This window comes from Macaca thibetana, chromosome 11 (genome assembly GCF_024542745.1).
Source record: "Macaca thibetana thibetana isolate TM-01 chromosome 11, ASM2454274v1, whole genome shotgun sequence".
In the NCBI taxonomy this organism is placed as follows: domain Eukaryota; kingdom Metazoa; phylum Chordata; class Mammalia; order Primates; family Cercopithecidae; genus Macaca; species Macaca thibetana.
The window spans coordinates 45918622-45944893 of NC_065588.1; the positions used below are offsets into that span (position 1 = coordinate 45918622).

The 26272-nt window shown below is 52.1% G+C and overlaps 3 protein-coding genes across 8 annotated transcripts in view; 1 reads left to right on the plus strand and 2 right to left on the minus strand.

The window, feature by feature from the left end:
* KCNH3 (potassium voltage-gated channel subfamily H member 3) overlaps positions 1-8324 on the plus strand; it is a 19012-nt gene extending 10688 nt beyond the window's left edge. Inside the window, 7 exon segments of the mRNA XM_050748332.1 lie at positions 411-660; positions 4664-4801; positions 4804-4880; positions 5636-5967; positions 6383-6489; positions 7195-7271; positions 7365-8324. Coding sequence (XP_050604289.1) covers positions 411-660; positions 4664-4801; positions 4804-4880; positions 5636-5967; positions 6383-6489; positions 7195-7271; positions 7365-7964 — 1581 coding nt within the window. The 3' untranslated portion in view covers positions 7965-8324.
* Positions 1-26272, minus strand: part of LOC126930835 (tubulin alpha-1A chain) — a 421509-nt gene that overhangs the window by 382930 nt on the left and 12307 nt on the right. The gene's annotated exons all lie outside the window — the stretch shown is intronic.
* On the minus strand, positions 8311-18307 carry MCRS1 (microspherule protein 1). Of its 6 annotated transcripts, none has more exons than XM_050748360.1 (15): positions 18201-18298; positions 16553-17002; positions 16239-16377; positions 15691-15829; positions 14894-15052; positions 14671-14747; positions 13666-13774; positions 13231-13369; positions 10200-10275; positions 9844-9872; positions 9634-9726; positions 9454-9536; positions 9214-9301; positions 8842-8969; positions 8311-8750 (listed from the first exon to the last, which is right to left on the minus strand). In XM_050748360.1, the coding sequence occupies exons 2-15, from the start codon at positions 16599-16601 to the stop codon at positions 8664-8666; spliced, it is 1395 nt and encodes a 464-aa protein (XP_050604317.1). In that variant the 5' UTR covers positions 16602-17002; positions 18201-18298; the 3' UTR covers positions 8311-8663. The 6 variants fall into 6 exon arrangements, with proteins under 6 accessions (XP_050604317.1, XP_050604318.1, XP_050604316.1 ...); XM_050748361.1 differs by having other exon boundaries at positions 14638-14747; positions 16883-17002; positions 18201-18296; XM_050748359.1 differs by having other exon boundaries at positions 14638-14747; positions 18201-18296.

Sequence of the window (26272 nt, forward strand, 5' to 3'; positions counted from 1 at the left end):
TGCTCCCTCAAGGGGTTTGCAATGGCCTAGAATTATCAGGAGTGAGGGAGGATGAAGAATGCAGAATTTTGGCCTCTGTGCCTCCCTTCTCTCTTGGGGGGGACAGCGGCATGGGACAGAGGGCAGCTAAGAAGGCTTGGAGGGCCCTCTGAACCCCGGTTAGGTCTGGGGGCTTGTACTCACTGAGATGGGAAGCTGGGCTGCTCGGGGGGCTAAAGTGATTGAGAGGGAGGTGGAGGAAGCCCCTCGCTGCCCACCCTGTGTGGAGCTTGGAGTTGTGAGAGACGCCTCAGGTCCCTCCCATGCCTCCCCTGTTCCTGAGGCCTGCTAGGGTGGAAAGGGGCTGACTGGAGGCCACCTCCTCTTCTGCCACTCCCAACCCCCCCACCCCTGCACCTGCTTGCCCGCAGCTGCTGCAGAGCCTCCCTGACGAGCTGCGCGCAGACATCGCCATGCACCTGCACAAGGAGGTCCTGCAGCTGCCGCTGTTTGAGGCAGCCAGCCGCGGCTGCCTGCGGGCACTGTCTCTGGCCCTGCGGCCCGCCTTCTGCACGCCGGGCGAGTACCTCATCCACCAAGGCGATGCCCTGCAGGCCCTCTACTTTGTCTGCTCTGGCTCCATGGAGGTGCTCAAGGGTGGCACCGTGCTCGCCATCCTAGGTTTGTGAGGGTGGCAGAGAGGGCATGGGGGCACGTGTGTGTGAGACCATGGCCCTGATCTGTGGAAAACCTGGAGAGGGGACCTCCACAAGGCCACTGAGAGAGAAACAGCCAGGGTGGAGTCAGGAGTAGTTATGGAGTCCTGGTCAAAGCTCAGAGAAGCCCCACTGACTGCAAGGTGGCAGCATAAGGAGGTGGATATGATATCGCAGGTGTGCCTGGGGCCGAGCGAGTGGAGAGCCAGCCTTTGAAAGGAGCCAGTCTATGGGGAACAGAGGGGAGCTGCCCCTTCTTCAAGAGGAAAATCAGAAGCTGGGGATGGAAGTGCTGGGGAGAGTGTCAGGCAGGGCCAAAAATGGGAGGAACAGAAGCTGTCCTTGTGGTCCCCCAGGAACGGTGAGATGTGACTTTCCTGGGGCAGATCACAGAGCAGGCCCAGAGCCCAGATGGGTGACAGAGCTCAGTCTCCAAATAGTCAGGGAAACTTGTTCTGGTGAAATGGTACCTACAGTGTATATACTTCACTTCTTGGCAAAAGAAGGAGGTGAAAAAGAAAATCAGTTCCCTAGATGCAGACAAAGAAATTGCAGGTGTGGAATGGACACAATAGTAGTGCTGATCACAGGGGCTCACAGTGTGACTAGCCCTGTCCCAGTTCCTCACATGCTTTGTCTCACTCCAACCTCACAAAACCCATTATTCCTATTTTGCATAGCAGGAGACCAAGGTCAGAGAAGTTAATGAACAGCTAGGAATTGGCCAGCCAGGGTTAGAGCCCCATCCACCTGGCGCCAAGTCTCATGCTTCTTCCACGGGGCTCCCAGGTGCTCTGGGGGGAATTGGGACTGGCAGGGAGGAAGCCATCATTAGGAGGGTTGGACCTGCACCCTAGGATTTGGGAAAGCACATTCCATCTCTCAGGGAAACATAGGGCTGTGTCTGTGAAAAGCCACTAAAGGACCGGGCGCAGTGGCTCACGCCTGTAATTCCAGCACTTTGGGAGGCCGAGGCAGGCAGATCACTTGAGGTCAGGAGTTCAAGACCAGCCTGGCCAACATGGTGAAATCCTGTGTCTACTAAAAATACAAAAATTAGCTGGGCGTGGTGGTGGACACCTGTAATCCAAGCTACTTGGGAGGCTGAGGCAGGAGAATCACCTAAACTCAGGAGGCAGAGATTGCACTCCAGCCTGGGCAACAAGCACAACTCCGTCTCCAAAAAAAAAAAAAAAAAGAAAAGAAAAAGAAAAGCCACTAAAGGGGAGCAGAGCTCTGTGGCTGCAAGAGACTACCATGGTGACCCTAGAGGGTGAGGAACATGAGACCGGTGTGGGTAGTCAAAGGACTTGTACATGTGGGGAGTTGGTGACCTGACCACTGCTAACCACATCGAATCCTCAGGCAGCCAAGGCACGTGTAGATTCACTGTGGGGACTGCTGAAGCCCTGGGGCTGAGGTTTGTCATTCATCTGGCAATCCACAATCAAGATGAGAAGAAGGAAAGGGCCAAGAAGGTGGGGCAGTGTCACCAGACGCAGCTACTGTGTGTCCATCCTTGCTCCCTTGAGGACGATGACCTTCCAGCTGGAAACAAGAGGAAAAAAATGCCATCGGGGTCTTAGACCCCGAGAGTGGGGACAGGTTGTTCATACCCTTTGTTTTACGTCTTTCGTGAGTCCAGCTTTTGGGCCTACATGCGATTTATGCCAACATGAGAAAATGGAGTTATGCCAGTCAAGTGTAGCTGGCAATCCTTGGAGAGATTCCGAAGGGCACAAGGACAGATTTTCACCACTGTAGACTGGTGAATCCAAAGCAGGATTGATGAGTGGATTACAAAACAGATGGTTTTCAGCCTGGAGCCAAGGGAGTTGTGTGGCTGGGAGCTGGCACAGGTCCTCTCAGAGCATGCCTTTGCTGGTGCCAGGCACCACGTCTCAGAATAGCCACGTTCAGTGTGCAGTATTCAGTGCCACAAGAATGGCCACAGCCTGTGCCCTGGGCCTTTGCCTCCACAATGTCCCTAGCACCAGGACTTATGCCACCGTTGATCTATCCTGTCACTGCTTATATGTTTTGGGTGAACTACTTCCCTGTTGACTTGGAGGCTCTGGATGCCCTGGTGAATGAATGCCTGATTCCCCGACCCCAATCATGGTCGGGTTCTCTGCTTTGCCTTCATACCCTCTCCTCACCTACCTTTTTACTCAAACGTCCAAGTGCATCCTGCCTGCTCCTGGCAGCTCTGTGTTCTGGCGCCTGCTTCTGTTGATGAACTGATGGAAGCTAAGCATATGCAAAGTCCACTGTGAGGAAGGAAGTAGTTTGATGAGCTGCACCTGGCGGGTAGTCTATGGTCCTGAGACTCTGCCCTCGGTCCTGTCCTGTTTCTCATTTTCTCTCACCTCTTGGATGAAGACAAGAAGCACGTGCTTATCCTATTTCAGACGACACAAATGAAAAGAGAGCACATTCCCCAGATGATCACCATTGAGATCCAAACAGCTCTCAAAACGACCCAGAAGGATGGCCTGAAACCAAGAAAATCAAGTGTTAAACTATACTTAAGTTGGGGTGCATTCTATACTTAAGTTGGAGCAAAAGTCCAGAAACATGTAGAGGAGACGTAAGCTCAGTGTGTGCTGCTGGCGGTGTGAGGTAGTCCATAGCGGGGCCATCCTTTTTGAAACACTTTCTAACAGTCTGAACTGCCTGGCGGTGGTTGAGCTGCCTTGAGGGTAGTGAGTGCTCTGCCCAAGCCCGGACTGCGTGCCTATCCCTGTTGGAAATGATTTTTTTTTTTTTTTTTTTTTTTTTTTTTTTTGAGACTAGGTCTCACTGTCGCCCAGGCTGGAGTGCAGTGGTGCGATCTCGGCTCACTGCAGCCTCGACCTCCTGGGCTCAAGTGATCCTTCCACCTCAGTCTCCAGAATAACTGGGATTGCAGGTGCACATCACCACACCAAGCTAAATTTTTGTTGTTGTTGTTGTTGTTGTAGAGATGGGGTTTTGCCATGTTGCCCAGGCTGGTCTCAAACTCCTGAGCTCAAGAGATCCTCCTGCCTTGGCCTCCCAAAGTGCTTGGAGCCATTGTGCCTGGCAGGAATGATTTATAGGGGGTTCTATCTGGGAGGGAAAGGAAGAAAATTTCTTTTTGGTTGTCTTTGTGTGAGGCACTTTATCTACATTAACTCTAATTTAGCCTCAACATGTCCCTGAACAGACACACCCTATTTCATTGATTCTAAGACACATCTCACCCACCGAACCCCATGTGACATCTCTGAGATTACATCGCAGGCTCTCATTGATGCCATTTAATAATCGCTGTCAGCCAGGTGGCAGTCTTAACCTGGCTGTGGGAAAACCTCCATTGACCCCTTCTGGTGAGATCAAGAATATTCCCTAGACTCAGTTAAATGCAGCATCTCTTGTGGAGCAGAGACAGCTGGGGCTCAGGAAGGTGAGCCTGGCTGCCTGACATTTTTCCCTGTGCCACACAGGGCTCTAATTTGCTGGTTCCAAACACTGATTCCTGGACAAGCTGCAGCTGAATCACCTGTGGGACTTAAAAACAATCAGACTATGGGGTCTCCCGTAGATACTGTGATGCTGTAGGTAGAGATGGGGCCTGGGTGTTTGTTCTGACTTTTCCACGGGATTCTAATCAACAGAGCCAGCTGTGAACCACTAGAACTGAAGACAGTTCAGTCTGTCTCAGGGCTAAAATTCAGGTTTTCCGGCACAGTGGTTTTGATCCTGAATGTGTTTGAGGGCCTGGGTCACAGAGCTCTTTACCCCAAGCCCTTGTGGGAGCCAGTGAAACAGGCCGCAGGCGTTAGGCCGTGTCCCAGGCCTCTTTGCCCCTCTCTGTGCTGGCTTCAAGGCTTCAGCTGCCGAGGCCTAGCCCAGCCCTGAAGGGAATTTCAGCAACCTGCAGCCCCCTCTTCTCACCTCATGGCTGAAGCTCTCAGGGCTTACTGACCTCTGCTTCCTCTCCCCAGGGAAGGGTGACCTGATCGGCTGTGAGCTGCCCCGGAGGGAGCAGGTGGTAAAGGCCAACGCCGATGTGAAGGGGCTGACGTACTGCGTCCTGCAGTGTCTGCAGCTGGCTGGCCTGCACGACAGCCTTGCGCTCTACCCGAGTTTGCCCCGCGCTTCAGCCGTGGCCTCCGAGGGGAGCTCAGCTACAACCTGGGTGCTGGGGGAGGCTCTGCAGAGGTGAGTGTGCTGAGTACGTGCTTGGAGGGGCTGGGGGTGCCGGGGAGCCTGGTGAGGTGGGCAGAGGCTGCGGATGGTGGAGAGCTGTGTGTAAAGTGTGGCCTGGTATGAAAGCCCCCACCTCGGGCAGGGGTCTACACCCTGTCTGCCCTTCCACACCCATGCGCCCAGCCCAGCATGCGCAGCCACCCCTGCCAGCTCTCCTTGGCCTGTCTGAGGCAGCCTTATCCCGTCCAGAGGAATCTTAGTAAAGGAAGATGAATGCACTGGTGCTGGCACAGGAAGGGGTGGCTCCTGGGGGTCAGGGGCTGAGCAGGGCAGGGACAGGCACCAGCCCTCCAGGTTGCTTCTGAAGAGAGCCTGGTGGCCCCCTCTGCTTTTTCATGGTGAAACAGGACTGTTCTGAGCGGCTTTTGAATTGTCCTGGATTGTCACTAATTCCAAACCAGTTTTTAGTGCTGCATTATCTTGGATAGTTTAATTAGGCTGAGGGACCTGGTAAAGGGGTGGTGGTTTCCGTATTTGGCTAGAATTTCGAGAGGTAGTTAACACCTCCAGGGCTTGGTGGCTTTAGATAGATTTTAGATTAGGATAGTATCATCTATAGGACCTTCAGTGAGAATAGACGTTGGCTATTCTAACAAAGATGGCTCATCCCTTCCAGGGAGATGAAGCCTTGGTAGAGGAGGTGAGTGCCCATATGGTCACACAATAGTGACCATCCATGCCGATTCTCTGTCCCCCACTATCCCTAGGTGGACACCAGCTCCCTGAGCGGCGACAATACCCTTATGTCCACGCTGGAGGAGAAGGAGACAGATGGGGAGCAGGGCCCCACAGTCTCCCCAGCCCCAGCTGATGAGCCCTCCAGCCCCCTGCTGTCCCCTGGTTGCACCTCCTCATCCTCGGCTGCCAAGCTGCTATCCCCACGTCGAACAGCACCCCGGCCTCGTCTAGGTGGCAGAGGGAGACCAGGCAGGGCAGGGGCTTTGAAGGCTGAGGCTGGCCCCTCTGCTCCCCCACGGGCCCTAGAGGGGCTACGGCTGCCCCCCATGCCATGGAATGTGCCCCCAGATCTGAGCCCCAGGTAAGCAGACCCTAGGCCCCCATGGCAGAGATGGTGGTGATGAGGCTGAGGCCCTGGGCAGGTGCACCCTACCCTAGGTGCCCATCTAACCATCTTAATTCCCGCTAGCCTATGTGGGCCAAGCCTGCCTCCTCCAGGAAGCCTCTGTGCTCCTCCTTTCTCCTGCTGTCCCACTCCACTGTGTGGTGTGTGGCACACGCTGCTCTGAACTCTCGCATCTCATGCTGCTCAAGCTTGGCCTCCCAGCTAAACCTCAAGCTCCTAGGGGAAGGGACCCCATGTTAGCTCTCCTGGGCTCCTGGTCAGTTCCACGCTCCTGTGGCCTGTGTGTGTGGACGCTGGGGCATCCCATCCCATACGACCCCATAGTGGCTGCCTGTCCATTGATTTGTTGTCGTGGTGCCTGGGTTCACAGGGTAGTAGATGGCATTGAAGACGGCTGTGGCTCGGACCAGCCCAAGTTCTCTTTCCGCATGGGCCAGTCTGGCCCGGAATGTAGCAGCAGCCCCTCCCCTGGACCAGGTACCAGGGCCCCGGGATGGTCTAGGTTGGTGGGCGGCCCCTTTGCCTTGTGAACCTCAAGCACTGCTGGCTTCTGTGCCACCAGTGTTAAAGTAACTGGCAGACTGCCTGGAGGCCATCTCACCCCACTACCCCTCTGTGCCGTGCGGGCAGGGGAGTTTGGTGGTGAAGACCAGCACTTTAATTTTGATGTAGCCAGGAACTGGGTTTATGTCCTTGCTCTGTCAGTTTTCTAGCAGTGTGAATTTGGCTTCTCTGGCCCCAGCTTCCTGTCTGCAAAAAAATGGGTTGATGTTTATATTACATAATGTAACTTAAAGCCTTAGCACAATGTCTGGCTAACTGCGGGGATAGAGGGCTGGGGAACCAGGGGTGAAAGTGGCTCCAGGCCAGGGAAGTGAACAAGGTAACGAGCTCCTAGAAATGTCCATTTGCCTGGAGGACAGAGCAAGTGACAGGCACAAAGAACAACTTTTTGAGGGGAAGGAGAGCGCTAGGCAGTGTGGCTGAGGGCTGCTGGGCGGTGTTTTCCCTGCCCATGGAAGTTTGGGCAAAATTCAACACCTTGGGCAAGGCCAGAAGAGATGATCCTAGGAGTCAGGTCCTGCCAGGTCAATGTGGTCTAACTGCGGCAAGGCCTAGACCCTCCCACTGCCTGTCTCCTCTTACCAGCCCCAGCTGATAACCCCATCCTACTACCCACAGAGAGTGGCCTGCTCACTGTCCCCCATGGGCCCAGCGAGGCAAGGAACACAGACACACTGGACAAGCTTCGGCAGGCGGTAGGTGAGGGGGAAGGTGGAGGTGAGGGGGGTGCCGGGGCAGGCACTCCATGGCTGACTCCATTCTGACCTCACCTCCTCCCTCCCCCGAAGGTGATGGAGCTGTCAGAACAGGTGCTGCAGATGCGGGAAGGACTACAGTCACTTCGCCAGGCTGTGCAGCTTGTCCTGGCACCCCATAGGGAGGGTCCATGCCCTCGGGCCTCAGGAGAGGGGCCATGCCCAGCCAGCACCTCCGGGCTTCTGCAGCCTCTGTGTGTGGACACTGGGGCATCCTCCTACTGCCTGCAGCCCCCAGCTGGCTCTGTCTTGAGTGGGACTTGGCCCCACCCTCGTCCGGGGCCTCCTCCCCTCATGGCACCCTGGCCCTGGGGTCCCCCAGCATCTCAGAGCTCCCCCTGGCCTCGAGCCACAGCTTTCTGGACCTCCACCTCAGACTCAGAGCCCCCTGCCTCAGGAGACCTCTGCTCTGAGCCCAGCACCCCTGCCTCACCTCCTCCTTCTGAGGAAGGGGCTAGGACTGGGCCCCCAGAGCCTGTGAGCCAGGCTGAGGCTACCAGCACTGGAGAGCCCCCGCCAGTGTCAGGGGGCCTGGCCTTGCCCTGGGACCCCCACAGCCTGGAGATGGTGCTTATTGGCTGCCACGGCTCTGGCACAGTCCAGTGGACCCAGGAAGAAGGCACAGGGGTCTGAGTACCAGCCCTAGAACTCAGTGTTGCCAGGCGTGCTGCCATCTGCTGTTCAGCCCAACCTCAGAGTGAAGACAGGGTGGCGGCCACCCCATGGACTCCATGTGGCCCGCTGGCTCAGGGCAGGGAGCCTGGAAGCAAAGGAGGGCCTGGCTCCTGACTCTCAGAGAGGGTGGGCTGGAGCCCTGGGGCAGGCCCCTCCTCAGCCTGCTCCTCCGACCTCCCGGTCTCCCTCTGCAGGCTGGGGGCAGAGACCTGAGGACAAGGAAGGGCTTTGCCATCCCCTGCATGTGCCCCTGCCTCTACCTGTCCCAAATTTTTATATTAAAAAAAAAAATAATAAAAGAAACTACTTTGGAACCTGTTGCTTTTTATTTACAAAAGAAAAACAATAAAGGAAGAGTCTGAGGCTAATCTGCTGGAGACACGGGAGTGAAGGTGGCAATGTGGGGTAGGGTTGTTTTTAAAGAGAGGAAGAGCGGGAGGGGCTCTGGCTCTAGGGAAGCCCGAGGTTCTCAGCCTCTGCTGGCTTCACAACGGCCAGACCTATCCTCCCTCAAAGGCTCAAATTAATGGCCCGCAGCTGAGCCTCCCACTGCCCAATCTGGGCAGGTTTTTCCAGGAGCTTGAGTTCCCAGCTCAAGGGGGCTGGAGTGGCAGGCGAAACAGGCCGGAGAGGGCCCACGAGTCCTGCCACCACTCCTCACTGTGGTGTGATCTTGGCAGCCTCGGCCCGGATGAGGGCAATGAGGTCCTGGTTGATGAGGAAGACGAATCGCAGGCTGGCGATCTGGGTGGGAGACAGAGGTGGGGTCAGGCTTGTGTACTGGCTCACCATGCTTAGATCTCATCCTGGCCTTCCTGCCTCCTCCCCAGCTCACCTCCACCACAGAGTTGTTGCTGAGGCGCCATTTGGAGCCACACAGCACTGGCCGTCCATCGATGTAGATGGGCCGTCGACCCTCATTGGCAATGAAGAAATCACCGTTGTTCTTCAGCTTGATGACACCTGTGGAAGCAGAAAGGAAAAAGGGATGATGGGATTGGGAGGGATTGATGGGATGGGGAAAGGCCAGAGAGCACCAGGAACCTCCATGGACCAGCTCTGCTTCCTGCAGACACCAAGGAACCCCTGCCTCAGGTAGTTCACGAGGGTCCCCATGGACATCAAGCCCCAGGGCTAGAAAGGACAGCGAGAGGCTGGGAGGGACATCCTCACACTGCTTCCTGCTGGGGCAGCAGGTGGGGGATACCTTGTTTCCGGGAGATCTTCCAGGCTGGACCCTCCAGAGACAGGTCCACATCAATCTGGTTATCCTTGGTTGCTCTGCCCAGGGTGATCTGGGGAAATGGGGCAGGTGAGGGCTGGGACCTGAAGAATTGGGGGAGTAGGTCTATGCAGGCCAGAGAAAGATGAGAAACCAAGGACTACAGAGAGAAAGGCACTGACAGAGGAAGCACGTGTAGGAAGGGTAGGGATGGGCCTGCCTCACCTCGCGTGAGCGCATCAGGTACCGCACCATGCGGCCCCGCAGCACTGCCAGTGTCTGGTTGTCGAAGTCCGGAGAGCTCATGCCTAGGGGAAGAGGGGGTTTGGAAGAGCCTACCCGAGGGCCAGAATGGAAGACAGGGAACCAGGGCAAGGTTGCCTTCTGGTGCCCGGGCCTCCTCACCTGTGATGCTGTCCACTAGCACCTGCCACTTATGCAGTTCCTGTTCCAGCTGCCGAATCTCTCGCTTCTGGCGCCGGTCAGCCACCATCAGCTCTGGGGTGAGGTGAGGTGGTAAGGAGGGACGCTCTGAGGCCACCAGCACCTTGTACTGCTCCTCTTGATACTGGCAGGAGCTTCCATCCCCTCACTGCCCCATCAGGCCACACTTACCATGTTCCAGGACCTCATCTCGCATGTCCCTGAGGGGCAAGAAGAGAAGAAAAATTTAGGACAACTTTCAGCTCGCCTGCTACTTGGCTCATTAGGGCATTCCAGAGCCCCTTTAGCCAAGTGGCCTGGAAGGCGGTATTATTAGGCCTTGGCCCAGCCTCCTTCTCTGGGGTTGGGCTGGGGATAAGGGTAAAGCAGCGGAGCCTAAGAAGGCCCCAGTGGGAGGGGAGGGGGCTCAGCCAGAGGGGCCAAGCACCAACAAGAGCCCAAGGGCTGGGGTTGGGCAGCCTGGGGCGCTCTACCTGACAGGAGGGACTCGGCTCTCTCAACCCCTTCCTGTGTCTCCAACCACTCACTTGAGCTTACTGTCATCAATCAGGTCCTCCGCATCAGAGAAGTTCAGCACTTGGTCCCCTTTGGGCAGCGGCTGCACTGAACAAAGGACAGAGGAAGCGTGAGCACCAAGGGTCCTGCTGAACCCCATGATGCCGAGCGGACCACTAAGCCAAGTACAGCTGCAGACTGCACCGGGTGGAGAGCCCAGCACCAGCAAGGGCGCCCATACCAGATTAGACTGGGCTCTAATTTGGCACAAAGCATCTTTAGGCTTAGCTGAGCGTAGAGGTGGTTCTAGAAAGGGAAAGAAATTAAAATTGACCTTTTGTATGGGCTTCTCGGTGTGCAAAGGGCTTTGATTACACAGCCTTGAACTAAGCAGGGGAGGCACTATCATTAGCTATTAGCTACATTTTACAGATGAGGAAACAGACACAGGAGCGGGGTTAAACTATGTGACCCTAGTTTGGGATGGAGCCAGGATTTAGATCCTGCTCTCTCGATTCGAAATCTCAACCTCTCCTTCCATCACACCATATGATCTCCAGCATTTCTTGCCACGCTGTGAGGGGCTGGGAGGCACCTGCCAGCCAAGTTCCACTGAGAAAGTATGTGCTGGTGGGTGCCGCCCCACCTTAAGCCAATGTCTCTTGATCTGGGGTCATGACCTGCTAATGGGTCATGAAGTTAGTTTCATTTTTTTCAAAAAATGAAATGGAATAGGATAGTGAGCATCAGAGCCCATCAGATATGCTCAGGATAAATACTATTTCATGAAACTCTTTGGTTTTTTTTTCTGGCCAAAATGTGAAAGGAAGTGTGTGCCCACAGACCTAGCTACTCGGAGCATGAGGCAAGATCTCTTGAGCTGAGAATTCAAGTCCAGCTGAGCAACATGGCAAGACCCTGTCTCTTAAAAAAAAAAAAAAATTGGCCAGGCGCGGTGGCTCAAGCCTGTAATCCCAGCACTTTGGGAGGCCGAGACAGGCGGATCACGAGGTCAGGAGATCGAGACCATCCTGGCTAACACGGTGAAACCCCGTCTCTACTAAAAAATACAAAAAACTAGCTGGGCGACGTGGCGGGTACCCGTAGTCCCAGCTACTAGGGAGGCTGAGGCAGGAGAATGGCGTAAACTCAGGAGGTGGAGCTTGCAGTGAGCTGAGATCTGGCCACTGCATTCCAGCCTGGGCAGCAGAGCGAGACTCCGTCTCAAAAAAAAAAAAAAAAAAAAAAAAAATTAAAGGGATTAAGGCTCCCCAAATCTGAAAACCTCTGCCTTTAGGCCAGCCGTTCCCAGGACTGAAGGGTGTGCTCTGTAGCAGCTAGTGGCCATGCAACTGTCAACTGAATAAGTGAGAGGGGAGTGTGTGGGGGGCCACAGATGCTCCTCTTCCTCCCGCCGAGGTGAGACCGTACGGGGGGAACTGAGGCAGTCACTCCATCAAGTCCCTCCCCACCAGAGTTGCCTCAAGTTCCACGAATCTCATGTTCAGCTGACTTGACAGCTAAGCAATGTGTCCCGCCTGTTCCTAGGGTCTCCTAGCTCTCAATGGCAAAGGATAAATCAAATCCCCATATACAAAACTCTTGAAGGAAGGAATAAAACTTTCACGATAAGCCTTTTAGTTAACAAATAAATTCGCACAAAATAACTTTCTTTTCTTTTTTTTTTGAGACAGAGTCTCACTCTGTCATCCAAGCTGGAGTGCAGTGGCGTGATCTTGGCTCACTGCAACCTCTGCCTCCCGGGTTCAGCAATTCTCCTGCCTCAGCTTCCTGAGTAGCTGGAATTACAGGTGTGCGCCACCAGGCCTGGCTAATTTTTGTATTTTTAGTAGAGGTGGGGTTGCACCATGTTGGTCACGCTGGTCTGGATCTCCTGACCTCGTGATCCACTCACCTCGGCCTCCCAAAGTGCTGGGATTACAGGCATGAGTCACCGCGCCCAGCAAAACTTTCAAAATAGTGACAAAGGAACTAGCTTTAGCAGTAAAAAGAAAAGTTATCCAGTCAGTATCTGTTCTCTCTGTGGGCATTCTGTGATATCTGAGTCTGAGGAAGAGGCAGAATTTTGGAAGCCGCAGGAATAAAGAGGGTAAAGAGGGCTGCCCCCTGGCCCACTAAAATCAGAAGTCCTTAGGAATGGAAGATACGGCCTCCCTCTGATGAGATTTCCTAAAATGCTCCTGCAGGAATACTTTTTCCTAAAAAGAAGCTGCAGGACCCTGATAGTAAGGTGATGGGTACCAAAGAAGTTTCATGTTTGAACTGTGTGAAAAACTATGTAGAGGGCAACTGGCAGTACTTTTAGAAAGTGAGAATGTACTTGTACTATGGAAATCAGAACCTGAATTACAGACCTCATTGGGGAGTTCCTCCAGTTTAATCACACTGTTTTCTTACCCCCTGTCACTGGGAGAAGGAGTGCTGTGCTGCTGGGGCAAGAGGAAGCAGGGAGCAGTGTGGCCCTTGGGGAAAGGGAGACAGATGGACTGGGTGTGAAGTCCCAGCGGGGATTTATGAATGGCCTGAGGGCAGCTTGACAGCACTGACAGCCTAGTGGGAAGAGAAGAGGAAGAAGGAAGACAGAATGAAGAACGGAGAGAGGCAAAGAGCAGAAAAGCTCAGAAAAAGTGGTTATTACCTCTAGGGTGGAAAACAAAGTGAAGGGTGGGCAGGGAAGAGGACTTTCTCATTTTGCTCATGTTTGAATGTTATCCATAACAATTAATGTGTTATTTATGTGAGGATAAAGTGTGTCATGAACAAACAAAAGACAAGAAGTGGTAGATAACTCTGCTATTTGGACCTTTTGCCCAAGATTCCAGGCAATGTTGGCTACTCTTATGATGCTGCTGAAGACCATCCCAGCCACTTTCTCTGGAAAAGAGTAGGTTTTGTTGCAATGTGAGGTGAACAAGACACTGGGGGTCACTGAGGAATCTGTTACAGGGCACCTGAAGGCAGCTGTGTCGAGTACTTCAGACACACACACACACACACATGCACGTGCACACACCCCCATTCTGCCAGCTCCTGGGGCGTTACCTGTCTGGTCCTCCAGCAGGTAATACTGCTTCATGAGCTGCCAGTGGGCCTGCAGGGCCTTCGCGGTACGGGCCAGGTAGAAGGCATCGGGGTGTCTATGCAGCAGGTCCTGGAAGGTCTCTAAGGTGGGCTGGCTGGTCTGGAGGGCAGGAAACATTCTCTAGCCATCTGGGCTTTTTCACACATGCCTCTGCCTTACCATCTCTACCTCCCACCTCAGCACCCCCCAGCAGCTGGAAGAAGCAAACTAGTCACCCAGGGAGTCAGGCTTGGCTCTTCCTAAGGCCCCTGTCACAAAGGCCCCTGCCGACGTGCATGCGTGTGCATGTGCACACATCCAGACAGTGGGTGGGGAGCTCTCCACATCAGTGGTTTTCTAGGTGGTCCAGCTCTCCCTGCGCCCTGATCCTCCACTTTCCCAGCCCTCAGCCTTACCGATCCCACTTTGCTCAACAGCTGCTCCTCAGCCTTGCTAAACAGGGCCTTGCTCTGGATGGCTGCAATAGCCTCTGGGTGCAGCTGCCTCATGGCCTGACAGGCCAACCTGGACACAGAAAGATACAGAGGGGAGGGCTGAAGGAAAGGTGTTTAGCAATCTGTGGTTCCTACTATTTCCCCCAAAGCTACAGGCTTTTGAGATCCAGAACCTAGAGGCCAGGCCCTCAGTAGAAAGGGCCTAAGGCTTAGCAGATAACCTGTGGCTTCACAGGTTTGTCAAGTGAATGAATAGCCAACTCACAAAACGGAGGCCCCTATGTCCCCTTCACACCCAGTCCTTCCTGACGCTGAGCCTCGGACCAGCTGCTGCTCCCTCCAAGTTCTTCCTCCTTACTTGGCCAAAGTTGTCACCCCCTAGCCACTGCCTACCACCACCTCTTTCCAAGCTGAGCCCAGTCCATTTCCTATCAGAACTGCAGCTACAACTTAAGTGGTGCCAGGGTCTGTGGAGATGATGGGTGTTAAGCATCCAACCAAGCCCTGAAGACATTAAGTGACTGAGGAGGAGGAAATGTGTGCTGCATGTGTACATGAGTTTATCTGGAAGCCTGTGGCTACTGGAGCTAGAAGGGGGCTTGGTGTTCTTCTATTAGGAGGATGAAACTGTAGGAGGTCAATGTGGGAAGGTTGGAAGTGACCTGCCCAAAGCCACAACACACACAGTGCACTCCGGGCACTCATTTTAGTCTTCTCCCCCATGCTATTCCCTCTGCCTTCAGACTCCCTTGCCTGGAGGCAGGAAGAAACTTCTCTTTGAAACCTCTCAGGCCTCAGTATCACCCGCAAGGAGCCTCCAGGAGTCCTGACTCCCAGACCCCTCCTGGGGCCCTGGTACAACTCCCTCTGCTCCAGGACCCAAATTCTGGTGTCCCCAGTACCTCCCCACTGCTGGAACCAGCTCCCACTCACTTGGAGATGACAGGATCATAGAGCAGGGCGTACCAGCGCTCCTGGACTTCCCGAAGGGTGAAGCGGCAGCTGAACTTCACGCCCAGGTGGACGGAGGTCAGGTCGTTGGTCTGCAAGGCCCCAGAGGGATTTGCTCCAGCCTTGGAGCTGGGAAGAACCCTTCTTTGCCACCCACAGGGCCCTGCTGGGCTAATTTTGGGGTGCGAACTGGAGGCTGGGGGGAAGGGAGACACTAAGCCTATGGTAGGGGCACTACCTGCAACACAGCATTTATGAGCAGGAGGTCATCTGCAGGCTTCCAGCGGCCCAGATCCTTGGTCACCTGAAGTGGCTGTTTACTCTTCTTCACACGCTTGGTGAGTCCAGGGGCTGGGGCTGGGCTGGGTGGCACAGGAGTGCTGGGGGCTTTGGATACCTGGGCAGAGAACAGGAATAAACCGAGCTCAAAACCAGCATCCAATCAGCTGGCGCTTCATGACTAGAGTTTCACATACTCCGTGGCAGTGGCAGCGGCAGCCCCAGCCCCAGCCTCAGCACCAACTCCAGCCCACAAAAGGAAGTACAGGAAAGGAGCTCAGCTTTCAAATACCCACCCCCTCCCACCAAGTTACTTCTATATAGTCCTTGACCATATGGGGTCTTCTCTTTGCTGGCGGTACCCCCGACCCCAGAGTGAAAGGTGGGTGGGGAGGATACCGGGAAATCACTCTTGCTGGTGCAGTGTCTAGGGCCAGAGCAATGCCACCTGGGGGTTATTTTTACACTCTGCAGTGCTGGGAACAGGCTGTCTGCTCCCAGAATAGATGCATGCTCCATGCCTCCCACACGGAATGTGATACAGGATGCAATAGCAGGGTTGGGGGTGGGGGCTGCAACAAAAAATGGGGAGTAGAGAGAGGTGGGTTCCCAGGAGAGAGGCATCTGAGATGAGGGCTAGGGCAGCTTGGTCCTCTCACCAGCCTGCTCTGCAGGGCTCCTGGCAGCTGGCAAAGGTTCTGGGGAAACATGAAATCTGGCACTACCTCCCATCCCCTAAGTCTCCCAATTCCTCACCTTCTTCTTCTCACTGGAGGAGGGTTCACTCCCTGAACAGCGCCCTGGTTCCACCCCACTGGCCCCCTTCGCCCGGGTAGAAGACTTTGCCAGGCTGCTCTCTACCAGCTCATCATCAAACTTCTTCCTCTTGATGAACCTGTAAAGGGCCTGCCCAGTGAACACTCCTTACCCCACCCTGGTACCCATTCACACACACCCAGCCCATAAAAAAGAGCAGGTGCCCAGTAAGGTGCTAACTGCTCCAGCCTGCTTTCACTTTACGCCACAGTCCAGCTCAGCGGCCATGGAACTGCTACACTTCAGCCCTCTGAGATGACAGGGGATCACACCACAAAGACTTCACGTCAGAGACCTAATATCTCCCTCCCCTGCCCTCAGTCCCACAGGGAAGGGTTTAGCAGGGACAGGAAAAGCATAAGGCTCTGCCAATATAAGGCCCCAGGGGGGCTCACGCAGCCATTCCCAACAGAGGTGGAGGCATGTGGCACTTAACGCCATAGACCTTCTACCCTTTCCCAGTTCCTGGCCCTCCGAACCTTTACTACCTGGAAGAGCTTCTCCGTTTAGGGATGGTGCCCAAGGCCTGGGAGGAGGCTCGCTTCTGCCCTGCCAGTGACTCCTCATCCTCTGAGCGGCTGGCAGTGCCTGATGCCATCAGGGATGAATCTAGCAGCCCCTGAGAATCTACAAAGAGAGAAATGGTGGATTCGGGCCTCCTCAGATCCTAGAGCCTCTGCAAATGGGACCCCTCCCCAGCCCCCTTGCCCTGCCAGCCCTCTTGGCCCCTCCCCTGCCTCCTTGACACTTGAGGTTTTAAGGTAGAGTTCCTTGGCCATCCAGATCCCATCTGGGCTCAGACCTGGCCCAGACCTTCCACGCTGGGCAGTTCCCCCGGTGCCACGTGTCATGTCGTGCAGCACATGGTGCTCAGGTCAGACTGGTGATGCCGACACGCTGGGCTCTGGGCATAACTGCTCCCTCTGCCATCAAAATGCAGCCATGCTAAAGAGCAGCAGCTCAACAGCAAGTCAGTCAATTGTGGCTCTGCCGACAGGTACATGGGTGGTGCTGGCCCAGGGGGAGGTGGCAAGGCCTAGCCAGGACCGAAAGACACACGTGCCAGGCACAGGGTGGAATCAGCAGACCTTGGCGCCCGAGCATTTGGGGAGCTGTCCCGGCCTCATACTACCTTTGTCCATCCTCTTACAGTCCCAAAGCCACTGGTTCCAAACCACAGGGCTAGGAGGAAGGATCCCACAGGCTCATCCAAGGATTCTGACCAGGTGAGCTTAAAGGCTGAGAGGAGATTCTGCAAAGGAGAAATGAGGCTCCCTGAGGCTCAGATTTCCAACTGGCCAGCCTCACTTCCTTATACTGGCTCAAGTCCCCCAGGGTCCCTTAAGCTAGGGAAGATACAAGGAGAGGAAAGAGGTATAAGGCCCCACTCTGCCAATAATAATCTTAGACATTAATCTTGTGAAGGTCACTGGCACCTTTCAGAGTATGATAACAGCTATGGACTCCAGAAAAGTGTGCAAACACATATTATTTTAGAGGGTTCATGGACCCTCTAATTCTACTGATATCTCCTAGGTTAAGCGCCTTGACTATAAACTAGCAAGAGACAGGGGATTCCACGTCCACTTTTTCTTTACTTCAGCTGTCCACTCAGCTCAGCAGCACCAGCCTTCCCCTCCCAGGCCCAAGCAGGAAAAAAAGAAAGGGAGACAAAACTCCAAACAGTCCATCTCGTTGGTTTTTTTTTTTTCACTTGGGGTTTTTACTGAAGATTTAAAAGTGGTATTTGCATGAGATACCATCTCGTTAAAACCAAAAATCACTGTTTGGGAAGTGCGTGATTATCAACCTCCCTGCGCCCCAACAACCCCTGGAGAACCCAGGTACTGGACTTTCTCGGGGCGTTCCTCTCGTGAGTTCCCACTTCTTCTAACCAGGGTGGCTCTTAGCTCAGTGTTCTAGCTCTGCCCCCAGGTGAGCCTGTCGCTCTCCGCTCCATAGGCTACGACTGAGAATCTTGACATCTGAGGAGAGGGCGAAGGGGCCCCAGCTTGCCGGCAAACTGAGGTAGGGTCTGTGCCCGCTTCCCTGGCCTTCCGCCCCTCGTTCTCCCACGAGTGCACACCCAAGGTGAGGGATTGGTCCAGGTCTGTCTCAAGAACTCGGGGTAAGAGCACTGATAAAGTCACCTCTGCAACTCAAAGCAGAGCACCAAGTAGCCTTGGTTTTGAGACCCACAGGCTGGTGGCTGGAGAGGTGGGGGTAAACTTGCAAGCCCAGTCTCACCCCGCGAGCTCCATGACTTTGCGCATGCGTAACACCTCGAGCCAGATTCTAACCCGGTCCGGCCCACGCATGCGCAGCTTTTCGGGGCGCCACCGGGGCGTGGCCCCAAACTTTGGGGGGGTCGTCCCCGTCGGCACTCTGGAAAACTCCATTTCACCCCCAACTCCTCTAAGAACCCTGAGAGGCGAACCGCGAGGTCTCACCATTCCTAGACTGCCAGATCCAACAATTTCTCCGCGGCGACGGTAGCAGCCGCAGGGCCAGAGCCGGCTTCCGTGAGGTACGTCTACTTCCGGTTTACGAACCAGGGGCTGGCAACCTCTTCCGGTTCGTCTTGGCAACGTGTATGAAGGGGGCGTGACCAGGGGCGTGGCCATTTTACCGAAGGTTTAAATATTTTACTAATAGCGAAAAGTAAAGGCTTTCCTAGTTGGGACAGCGTATGGGGAAACGTTAGGGATTATAGGCACCGAGGAGGTAGCCTGGCTTGAGGGGCCAGTTAAAGGGAAAGGCGAGACTTAGGGCGAGACCCAGCGGGGCTAATTGAGGCGACGCGGGAAGAGCGGGACCGCGGCCTGGATTTCGACTTCCAAATTCACGCGAGGTATAGGAGTCTGAGGGTTGCACAGGACGTTATGCATTGTTTGACTCCTCCAGCGCCTTTAGAGAAACTTCTATCAGGCTCTCCTGCTAGCACTAGTCGGGGAGATAATGTAACCAGGGAGATGTGGCGGACAGAAAGTGCAGGGAGTCTCTGAGGAGCGGATGGAGGATCGTGGGTCGCTTTACTAAGCAGAAAAAGACTCTGCGAGAAGGAGTGGTGTCCGCTTGGTCCCGTCAGCCGGACCCACCTGGACGGCTGGGGCCACTTGTGGTCGCCGGGAGGTAAGAGAGAAAACCAATGGAAGCACCTTCAGAGGAGAGTGCCTTGGAAGGAATCTTGGGATGGGAGAACGAGCCTGTCGGAAAAATTGGGAATTTGGGGCTGTCAGAGATGCCCTGGAAAACTAGAAAGACTGTTCTCTAAAAGAGGAGTTCTTTTTGTTTTATGCTCCCTTTGCGACGTACTCAAGTGTAGCAGTTATAAAGAGACATACTTCAGCTCGGAATAAGAAAGATTCAGTTCCAAAACTGCCCATCAGAAGTGTCAAGCACACATCACATGGACATTGCCAGAGAATTCAAGTGTCCCAAATGAGAGACTGGCCCTTTTGGCCCTGACAGTATACGATGGTCCTCTGCTTCAAGAGTACCCACCTCATTTACTGTTCTGTGGGCTTGCTTAATGAGTACGTGCTTATTTTAACTCTCATGAAAGATTGTGAGTTTTATTTTTTAACAGGCACTTGATTAAATATGTTATGTAAACTTGTGAAAATATCAGAAAACCAATGAATTTTTTTTTTTTTTTTTTTTTTTTGAGACAGAATGTCGCTTCATAGCCCAGGCTGGAGTGCAGTGGCACAATCTCGGCTCGCTGCAAGCTCTGCCTCCCGAGTCTCGGTTCAAGCAGTTCTCCTGCCTCAGCCTCCCAAGTAGCTAGGATTACAGGCACGCGCTACCATGCTCAGCTAATTTTTGGTTATTTTTTGTAGAGACAGGTTTTTACCCTGTTGGCCAGCCTGGTCTTGAACTCCTGACCTCGTGATCAGCCTGCCTCGGCCTCCCAAAGTGCTGGTATTACAGGCGTGAGCCACAGCACCCGGCCTGAAATAATTTTTATAAAAAGTGATTACATCGAACATTAATAATATTAATATTATTAAATATAAAGGCCGGGCGCGGTGGCTCAAGCCTGTAATACCAGCACTTTGGGAGGCCGAGACGGGCGGATCACGAGGTCAGGAGATCGAGACCATCCTGGCTAACACGGTGAAACCCCGTCTCTACTAAAAAATACAAAAAACTAGCTGGGCGAGGTGGTGGGCACCGATAGTCCCAGCTACTCGGGAGGCTGAGGTAGGAGAATGGCGTGAACCCGGGAGGCGGAGCTTGCAGTGAGCTGAGATCCGGCCACTGCACTCCAGCCTGGGCAACAGAGCAAGACTCCGTCTCAAAAAAAAAAAAAAATATTAAATATATATTAAATGATAACTATTAAAAACATACAGAGGAAAAGACAGTTGAAGGAAATGCACCAGAATGTTCACATATGTCCCAAGTGTTAGTAGTAGTAATTTTTTAAAAAATTATTTTCCGGCCGGGCGCAGTGGCTCACGCCTGTAATCCCAGCACTTTGGGAGGCCGAGGCGGGAGGATCACGAGGTCAGGAAATCGAGACCACCCTGGCTAACACGGTGAAACCCCGTCTCTACTAAAAATACAAAAAATTAGCCGGGTGTGCTGGCGGGCGCCAGTAGTCCCGGCTACTCGGGAGGCTGTGGCAGGAGAATGGCGTGAACCCAGGAGGTGGAGCTTGCAGTGAGCCGAGATTGCGCCTCTGCACTCCAGTCTGGGTGACAGAGTGAGACTCCGCCCCCCTCCCAAAAAAAAAAACAAAAAAAATTATTTTCCAACTTTTTTATACATGGTTTTTAAATTTTATTTTTTTGAGACAGAGCCTTCCTCTGTCGCCCAGGCTGGAGTGCAGTGGCACGATCTCGGCTCGCTGCAACTTACACCTCCCGGGTTCAAGCGATTCTCCTGATTCAGCCTCCCGAGTAGCTGGATTGCAGGCATGTGCCACCATGCCTGGATACTTTTTGTGTTTTTAGAGAGGGGGTTTCACTATGTTGGCCAGGGTGGTCTCAAACTCCTGACCTCAAATGTTCCACCCACCTCAGCCTCCAAAAGTGTTGGGATTACAGGCGTGAGCCACTGCGCCCGGCCGTATTTTACAATGAAAAAAAAAAAAGGTTCTACACAACTTCTTTTTATTGGTTGATTAATTTTGAGGCAGTCTCGCTCTGTCACTCAGGCTGGAGTACAGTGGTACAGTCTTGGCTCACTGCAACCTCCACCTCCTGGGTTCAATTGATTCTCCTGCCTCAGCCTTACAAGTAGCTGGGATTACAGGTGCCCACCATCACGCCTGGCTAATTTTTGTATTTTTAGTAGAGACAGGATTTCGCCATGTTGACCAGGCTCATCTTGAACTCCTGACCTCAAATGATCCACCCGCCTCAGCCTCCCAAAGTGCTGGATTACAGGCGTGAGCCACTGCACTGAGCCACAACTTCTTGAGTGAGAAAGGAGAAAGGAAAACTCTTGGCTTCCAGCTGCCTGAGGTAATTCCTTCCCCCAAGGTGTCACGAGGGAAAGGTGGTGGTCACCATCATCTCCTTTTTGGTGCCTGGAAACTCAAACTTCCCCTCTGGTCCTCAGTCCTCCCTACTACTGGAGAAAAAGAAACCTGGGCACCCTTGTGGTGTGGATGCAGCGATTTCTAAAGGGCAGCTTTCTGCTCAAGATTGTGAGTTTTCTGTTTACACAGTGTGGTAGACTATACTAGCTATAGTTAGTTATATATAGTATAGTATCTATACTAGATGAAAAGTCTCAGGATGGTCTTCTATGAAGAGGTGATGACTGAGCTGAGATTTGATAGTCAATAGGTGACCAGTCATGCAACGAGGTGGGGTACACTGACCCCATCAGAGGGGGTAGCTGTGGTTCCAAAACTGGAAGGAGTTTGGTGAGTCTGAGGAACAGGAAGGAGCCTGGTGTGGCTGGAGCAGGGCGATCAATAAAAAGAGGGAAAGAGTTGAGAACAGAGAAGTCATCAGAGGGCAGCCCATGCCAGCCCATGTAGTTCTCAGTATGAATTTTGGTCTTTATTCTTAGTTCATTGCAAAGCTCTTAAAGGATCACAAGCAAGGGCATCCTATGATACGATTTAAGTTTGAAAATGATCCCTCTGGCTGCTTGTGAAGAATAGATTGCAGGGGGCAAAAGAGGAAGCAGAGAGATCAGGTAAAAGGGTATTGCAGTGATCTAGGTGAGAGGTAAACCCAGGTGGTAAACCCAGGTGGGCATGTGGGGGTGGTGAAGATGGACAGGAACTGTGACTGTGTTACATTTTGGAAATAAAACTCCAAGGAGTTGCTGATGGATTGGATATGGGATATGAGGGAAAAGGAAGAATCAAGGATGGAACTGAGATTTTTGACCTAAGAACCTGGGTGGATGGTAGAACCCCCTGCTTCAGAATATATCCAGAATGTGACCCTACCTTAGCAGTTTTCCATGGTCTGCTGGTCCAACTCCCCATTATCCATTATCTGTTACCTGGAATACAGCAAGAGTTCCCTAACTGGTCTCCCAGCTTTCATCCTTACTGCCCTTCTTTAGTTTATTCACAGCAGCTGGGGTATTCCTATTACACTGGCAATCTACTCACATCCTGCTTCTGTTCAAAGTCCTCCATCTTCCTCAGGATAAAAGCTCATGGCCCAGCCCCTGTTGCTTCTCTGACTTCACCTCCTGCTCTTCTCACTTGCTCTTTCAAAAATTTCAGTCCTTATCCCCTGTGCACTGTACCTCTTCTTGGCTTTCTCCTTAGCCCTTCTCCTTAGCCCTTATTATCTTCTAATGTATGATGTAGTTTACTTATTTTTTTCTGTTTACTGTAAGTTTTCCAGTAGTGGAATGTAAGCTTTAGGAAGGCAGGGTTTTTGTCTCTTTTGTTCACTGCTATAGCAGGTGCTTAATAAATATTTATTCAGGAAGTATCTTACGTAAATTGACTGCAGAGGAGAAGTCTGTGGGAGGAGCAGGTTTGTACAGGGGCAGAAACAAAAAGTTCTGTTTTAGACATGTTAAGTTTGAGGTGCCTGTAAGGCATCTTGGTGGTGCTGTAGAGAGGTGGGCACATTAGTTGGGTCAGGGAAGAGGCCTGGACTGGAGATATCCACTGGGGAATCATCATCAGGAAGATCTAGATGTGGATGCGTAGGGAGAGAGTGTGCATAAGAGAATGAGGAGGGCCCAAGACCATTTCTTGGGGCATGCCAACATTTAGGGCAAGGCAGAGGAAGAGGGGCAAAAAAATTAACCAAAAGAAGAATGTGGATAAAGAGAAAAGCTAGCAATGGCACCCATCATCCAGCTTCCAGTTAACTCTCCCTGGCTCTAGAACAGTGGTCCCCAAGCATTTTAGCACAGGGACTGGTTTTGTGGAAGACAGTTTTTCCACAGATGGGGGGTTGGGGAACATGGTTTCAGGATGAAACTATTCCATCTCAGATCATCAGGCATTAGATTCTCATAAGGAGCGTGTGACCTAGATCACTCGCGTGTGTAGTTCACAACAGGGTTCTCCCTCCTATGAGAATCTAATGCCACCGCTGATCTGACAGGCAGCGGAGCACAGAGCTCAGGTGGTAATGCTCACTTGTCTGCTGCTCACCTCTTGCTGTGCAGCCCAGTTCCTAACAGGCCACAGACTAGTACATGTTGGGGACCCCTGCTCTAGAGTAGTCTTTCATAGGCACTCTTTCCTCGGGGTTGATGTGGTTTACAATGGAGGCCACATTCAGGTTCCTTCTGGATCTTTGCTCAGGGCCCCAGGCTCCATCTTCTGGGGGATTAGAACACAGTGGTTAACATAGGCTCTGGCCGGGCGTGGTGGCTCACGCCTGTAATCCCAGCACTTTGGGAGGCCGAGACGGGCAGATCACGAGGTCAGGAGATCGAGACCATCCTGGCTAACACGGTGAAACCCCATCTCTACTAAAAAAATACAAAAAATTAGCCGGTCGTGGTGGTGGGTGCCTGTAGTCCCAGCTACTTGGGAGGCTGAGGCGGGAGAATGGCATGAACCCGGGAGGCAGAGCTTGCAGTGAGCCGAGATCGTGCCACTGCACTCCACCCTGGGCAACAAAGCAAGACTCCGTCTCAAAAAAAAAAAAAAAAAAAAGAACATAGGCTCTGGCCAGGCCTGGGAGCTCACGCCTGTAATCCCAGCACTGTGGGAGGCCGAGGCGGGCCGATCACTTGACCTCAGGAGTTCGAGACCAGGCTGGGCAACATGGCAAAACTCCTTCTCTACTAAAAATACAAAAATTAGCCGGGTATGGTGACACACATCTGTGGTTCCAGCTATTTGGGAGGCTGAGGTAGGAGGACCGCTTGAGCCTGTAGAGGTCAAGGCTACAGTGAGCCATGATCGCACCACTGCACTCCAGCCTGGGGGACAAAGTGAGACCCTGTCTCAAAAAAAAAAAAAAAAAAAAAAAAAAAAACCTCCAAAAATATGGGCTCTGCGAGTACATAGAACTAAACAGTCAAAAACAACATAGGCTCTGGAGTCATAGTACGTGGTTTGAAACTGCCTCTATCACCTATCAGCTTATGACTTTGAGCAAGTTACATTATTGTGCCTCAGTTTCATCATCCGTGGGGAAATAATAGTCCCCACTTCATTAGGATGGTTGTGAGGAGTAAATCACTTACTACTGAAACAAACAGGTGGTGTATAGCAAGTGTTCAAAAAATGTTAGCTATTGTTACTGCTCTTAGGGCTTAGGTCTGAGTGCCTCCTGCCAGGTGGTCTGACTCTAGGACCCAGACTTTGATAGCACAGCCCCTCCCCACTCTTGTCCACTAGAGCAGGACTAGTTGCTCTCTTACCTAGGGCTGCTACCTCCTGGGACCCAGTCAGAGGACACAGGATCTTGCTGCTGTTGGCTCAAGTACTTTATCTTCCTAGGGAGTCAAATCAAATAAAGCTGTTGACCAATACTAAGTTACCTTGGGATTCGCAATGCAATTTAAGTCAGCATACACTGTACTTGAGATCTGTATACTGTGTTCTTTGTTTGTTTGTTTGTTTGTTTCTGTAAGGGAAGAGAAACTATCTGCAAAGGAAGATTCTCAAACACAGATTGAAACCCTCTGAGATATCGACCCCCTAGGTTAGAAAATCACAGATAAAACTGTATGAAACCTCCAGCTTCTGTAACATGATAAAATAAACACATTTTACTCCAAAAGCCAGAATCATGCTTACTGAAGAAATCTGGATTATTCTCATTAATTAGGTGTGTTACAAGGATGGCCCCTATGACTCTTTTTATTTAATTTTCCTTTGGAAGTACTGGCCTACGTAATTAAAGAAGAGAAAAGAAATGAGATATAAAAACTAGAAGAGTTAAAATATTTATGATATGATAGCCTACATGAAAAATCCAAGGATATCAACTGAAAAATTAATACAAATAAGATATTTTAGGCAAATGGGTAGAAATGAGTATTTTTTAAAAACTGCCTGTTTGACAATATAAGAGAATAGATTGTATTGTTTGCAACAGCAACAACACAGTAAACCAAGCGCAACAAATGTGCTAGATCTAGGTACCTGCATTAATCTGTTTTCACGCTGCTATAAAGATAATACCAGAGACTGGTAATTTATAAAGGAAAGAGGTTTAATTGACTCACAGCTCCTCATGGCTGGGGAGGCCTCAGGAAACTTACATTCATGGCAGAAGGGGAGGGGAAGCAAGCAACTTCTTCACAAGGTGAAGAGAGAATGAGTGTGAAGGAGGAACATTTACATAACCATCAGACCTCGTGAAAAGTCACTATTACGAGAACAGCATGGGGGAAACTGCCCCCATGATCCAATCACCTCCCACCAGGTCCCTCCCTGGACATGTGGGGATTATGGGGATTACCATTCAAGATGAGATTTGGGTGGGGACACAGAGCCACACCATATCAGTACCCAAAACTAAAATGCCACCAAAGGAAGTCTGAATAAATGGGAAGGCATATTCTATTTTTGGGTGGAAAGACTCACTATTATAAAGATGTCAGCTCTCCATAAATTAATCCATAAATTTAACACAGATCTAATAAAAATACCAACAGAGTACACAACCTGAATATAAATTCATATGGAAATTTTTGCATCAGGGATAACCATGTTGCTTCAGTAGCATCCCCAGAATGAAAAACAACCAACCAAAACAAAACAAAAAGAATAGCCACGAGAACATTTTGAAAAGTAAGGTTAATGAGAGGAGAAGCGCTATACCACATATTAAAACAATAGTTAAAATAGTAAAATCCAGAGAATACTAGCACACACATAAGCATTTTGATCAAGAGAACATAATAGGCCGGGGGTGGTGGTTCATGCCTATAATCCCAGCACCGTGGGAGGCCGAGTTGGGCAGATAACCTGAGGCCAGGAGTTCAAGACCAGCCTGGACAACATGGTGAAACCCTGTCCCTACTAAAAATACAAAAATTAGCCTGGCATGGTGGTGTGCACCTGTAATCCCAGCTACTCAGAAGGCTGAGGCAGGATAATCACTTGAACCTGGGAGGT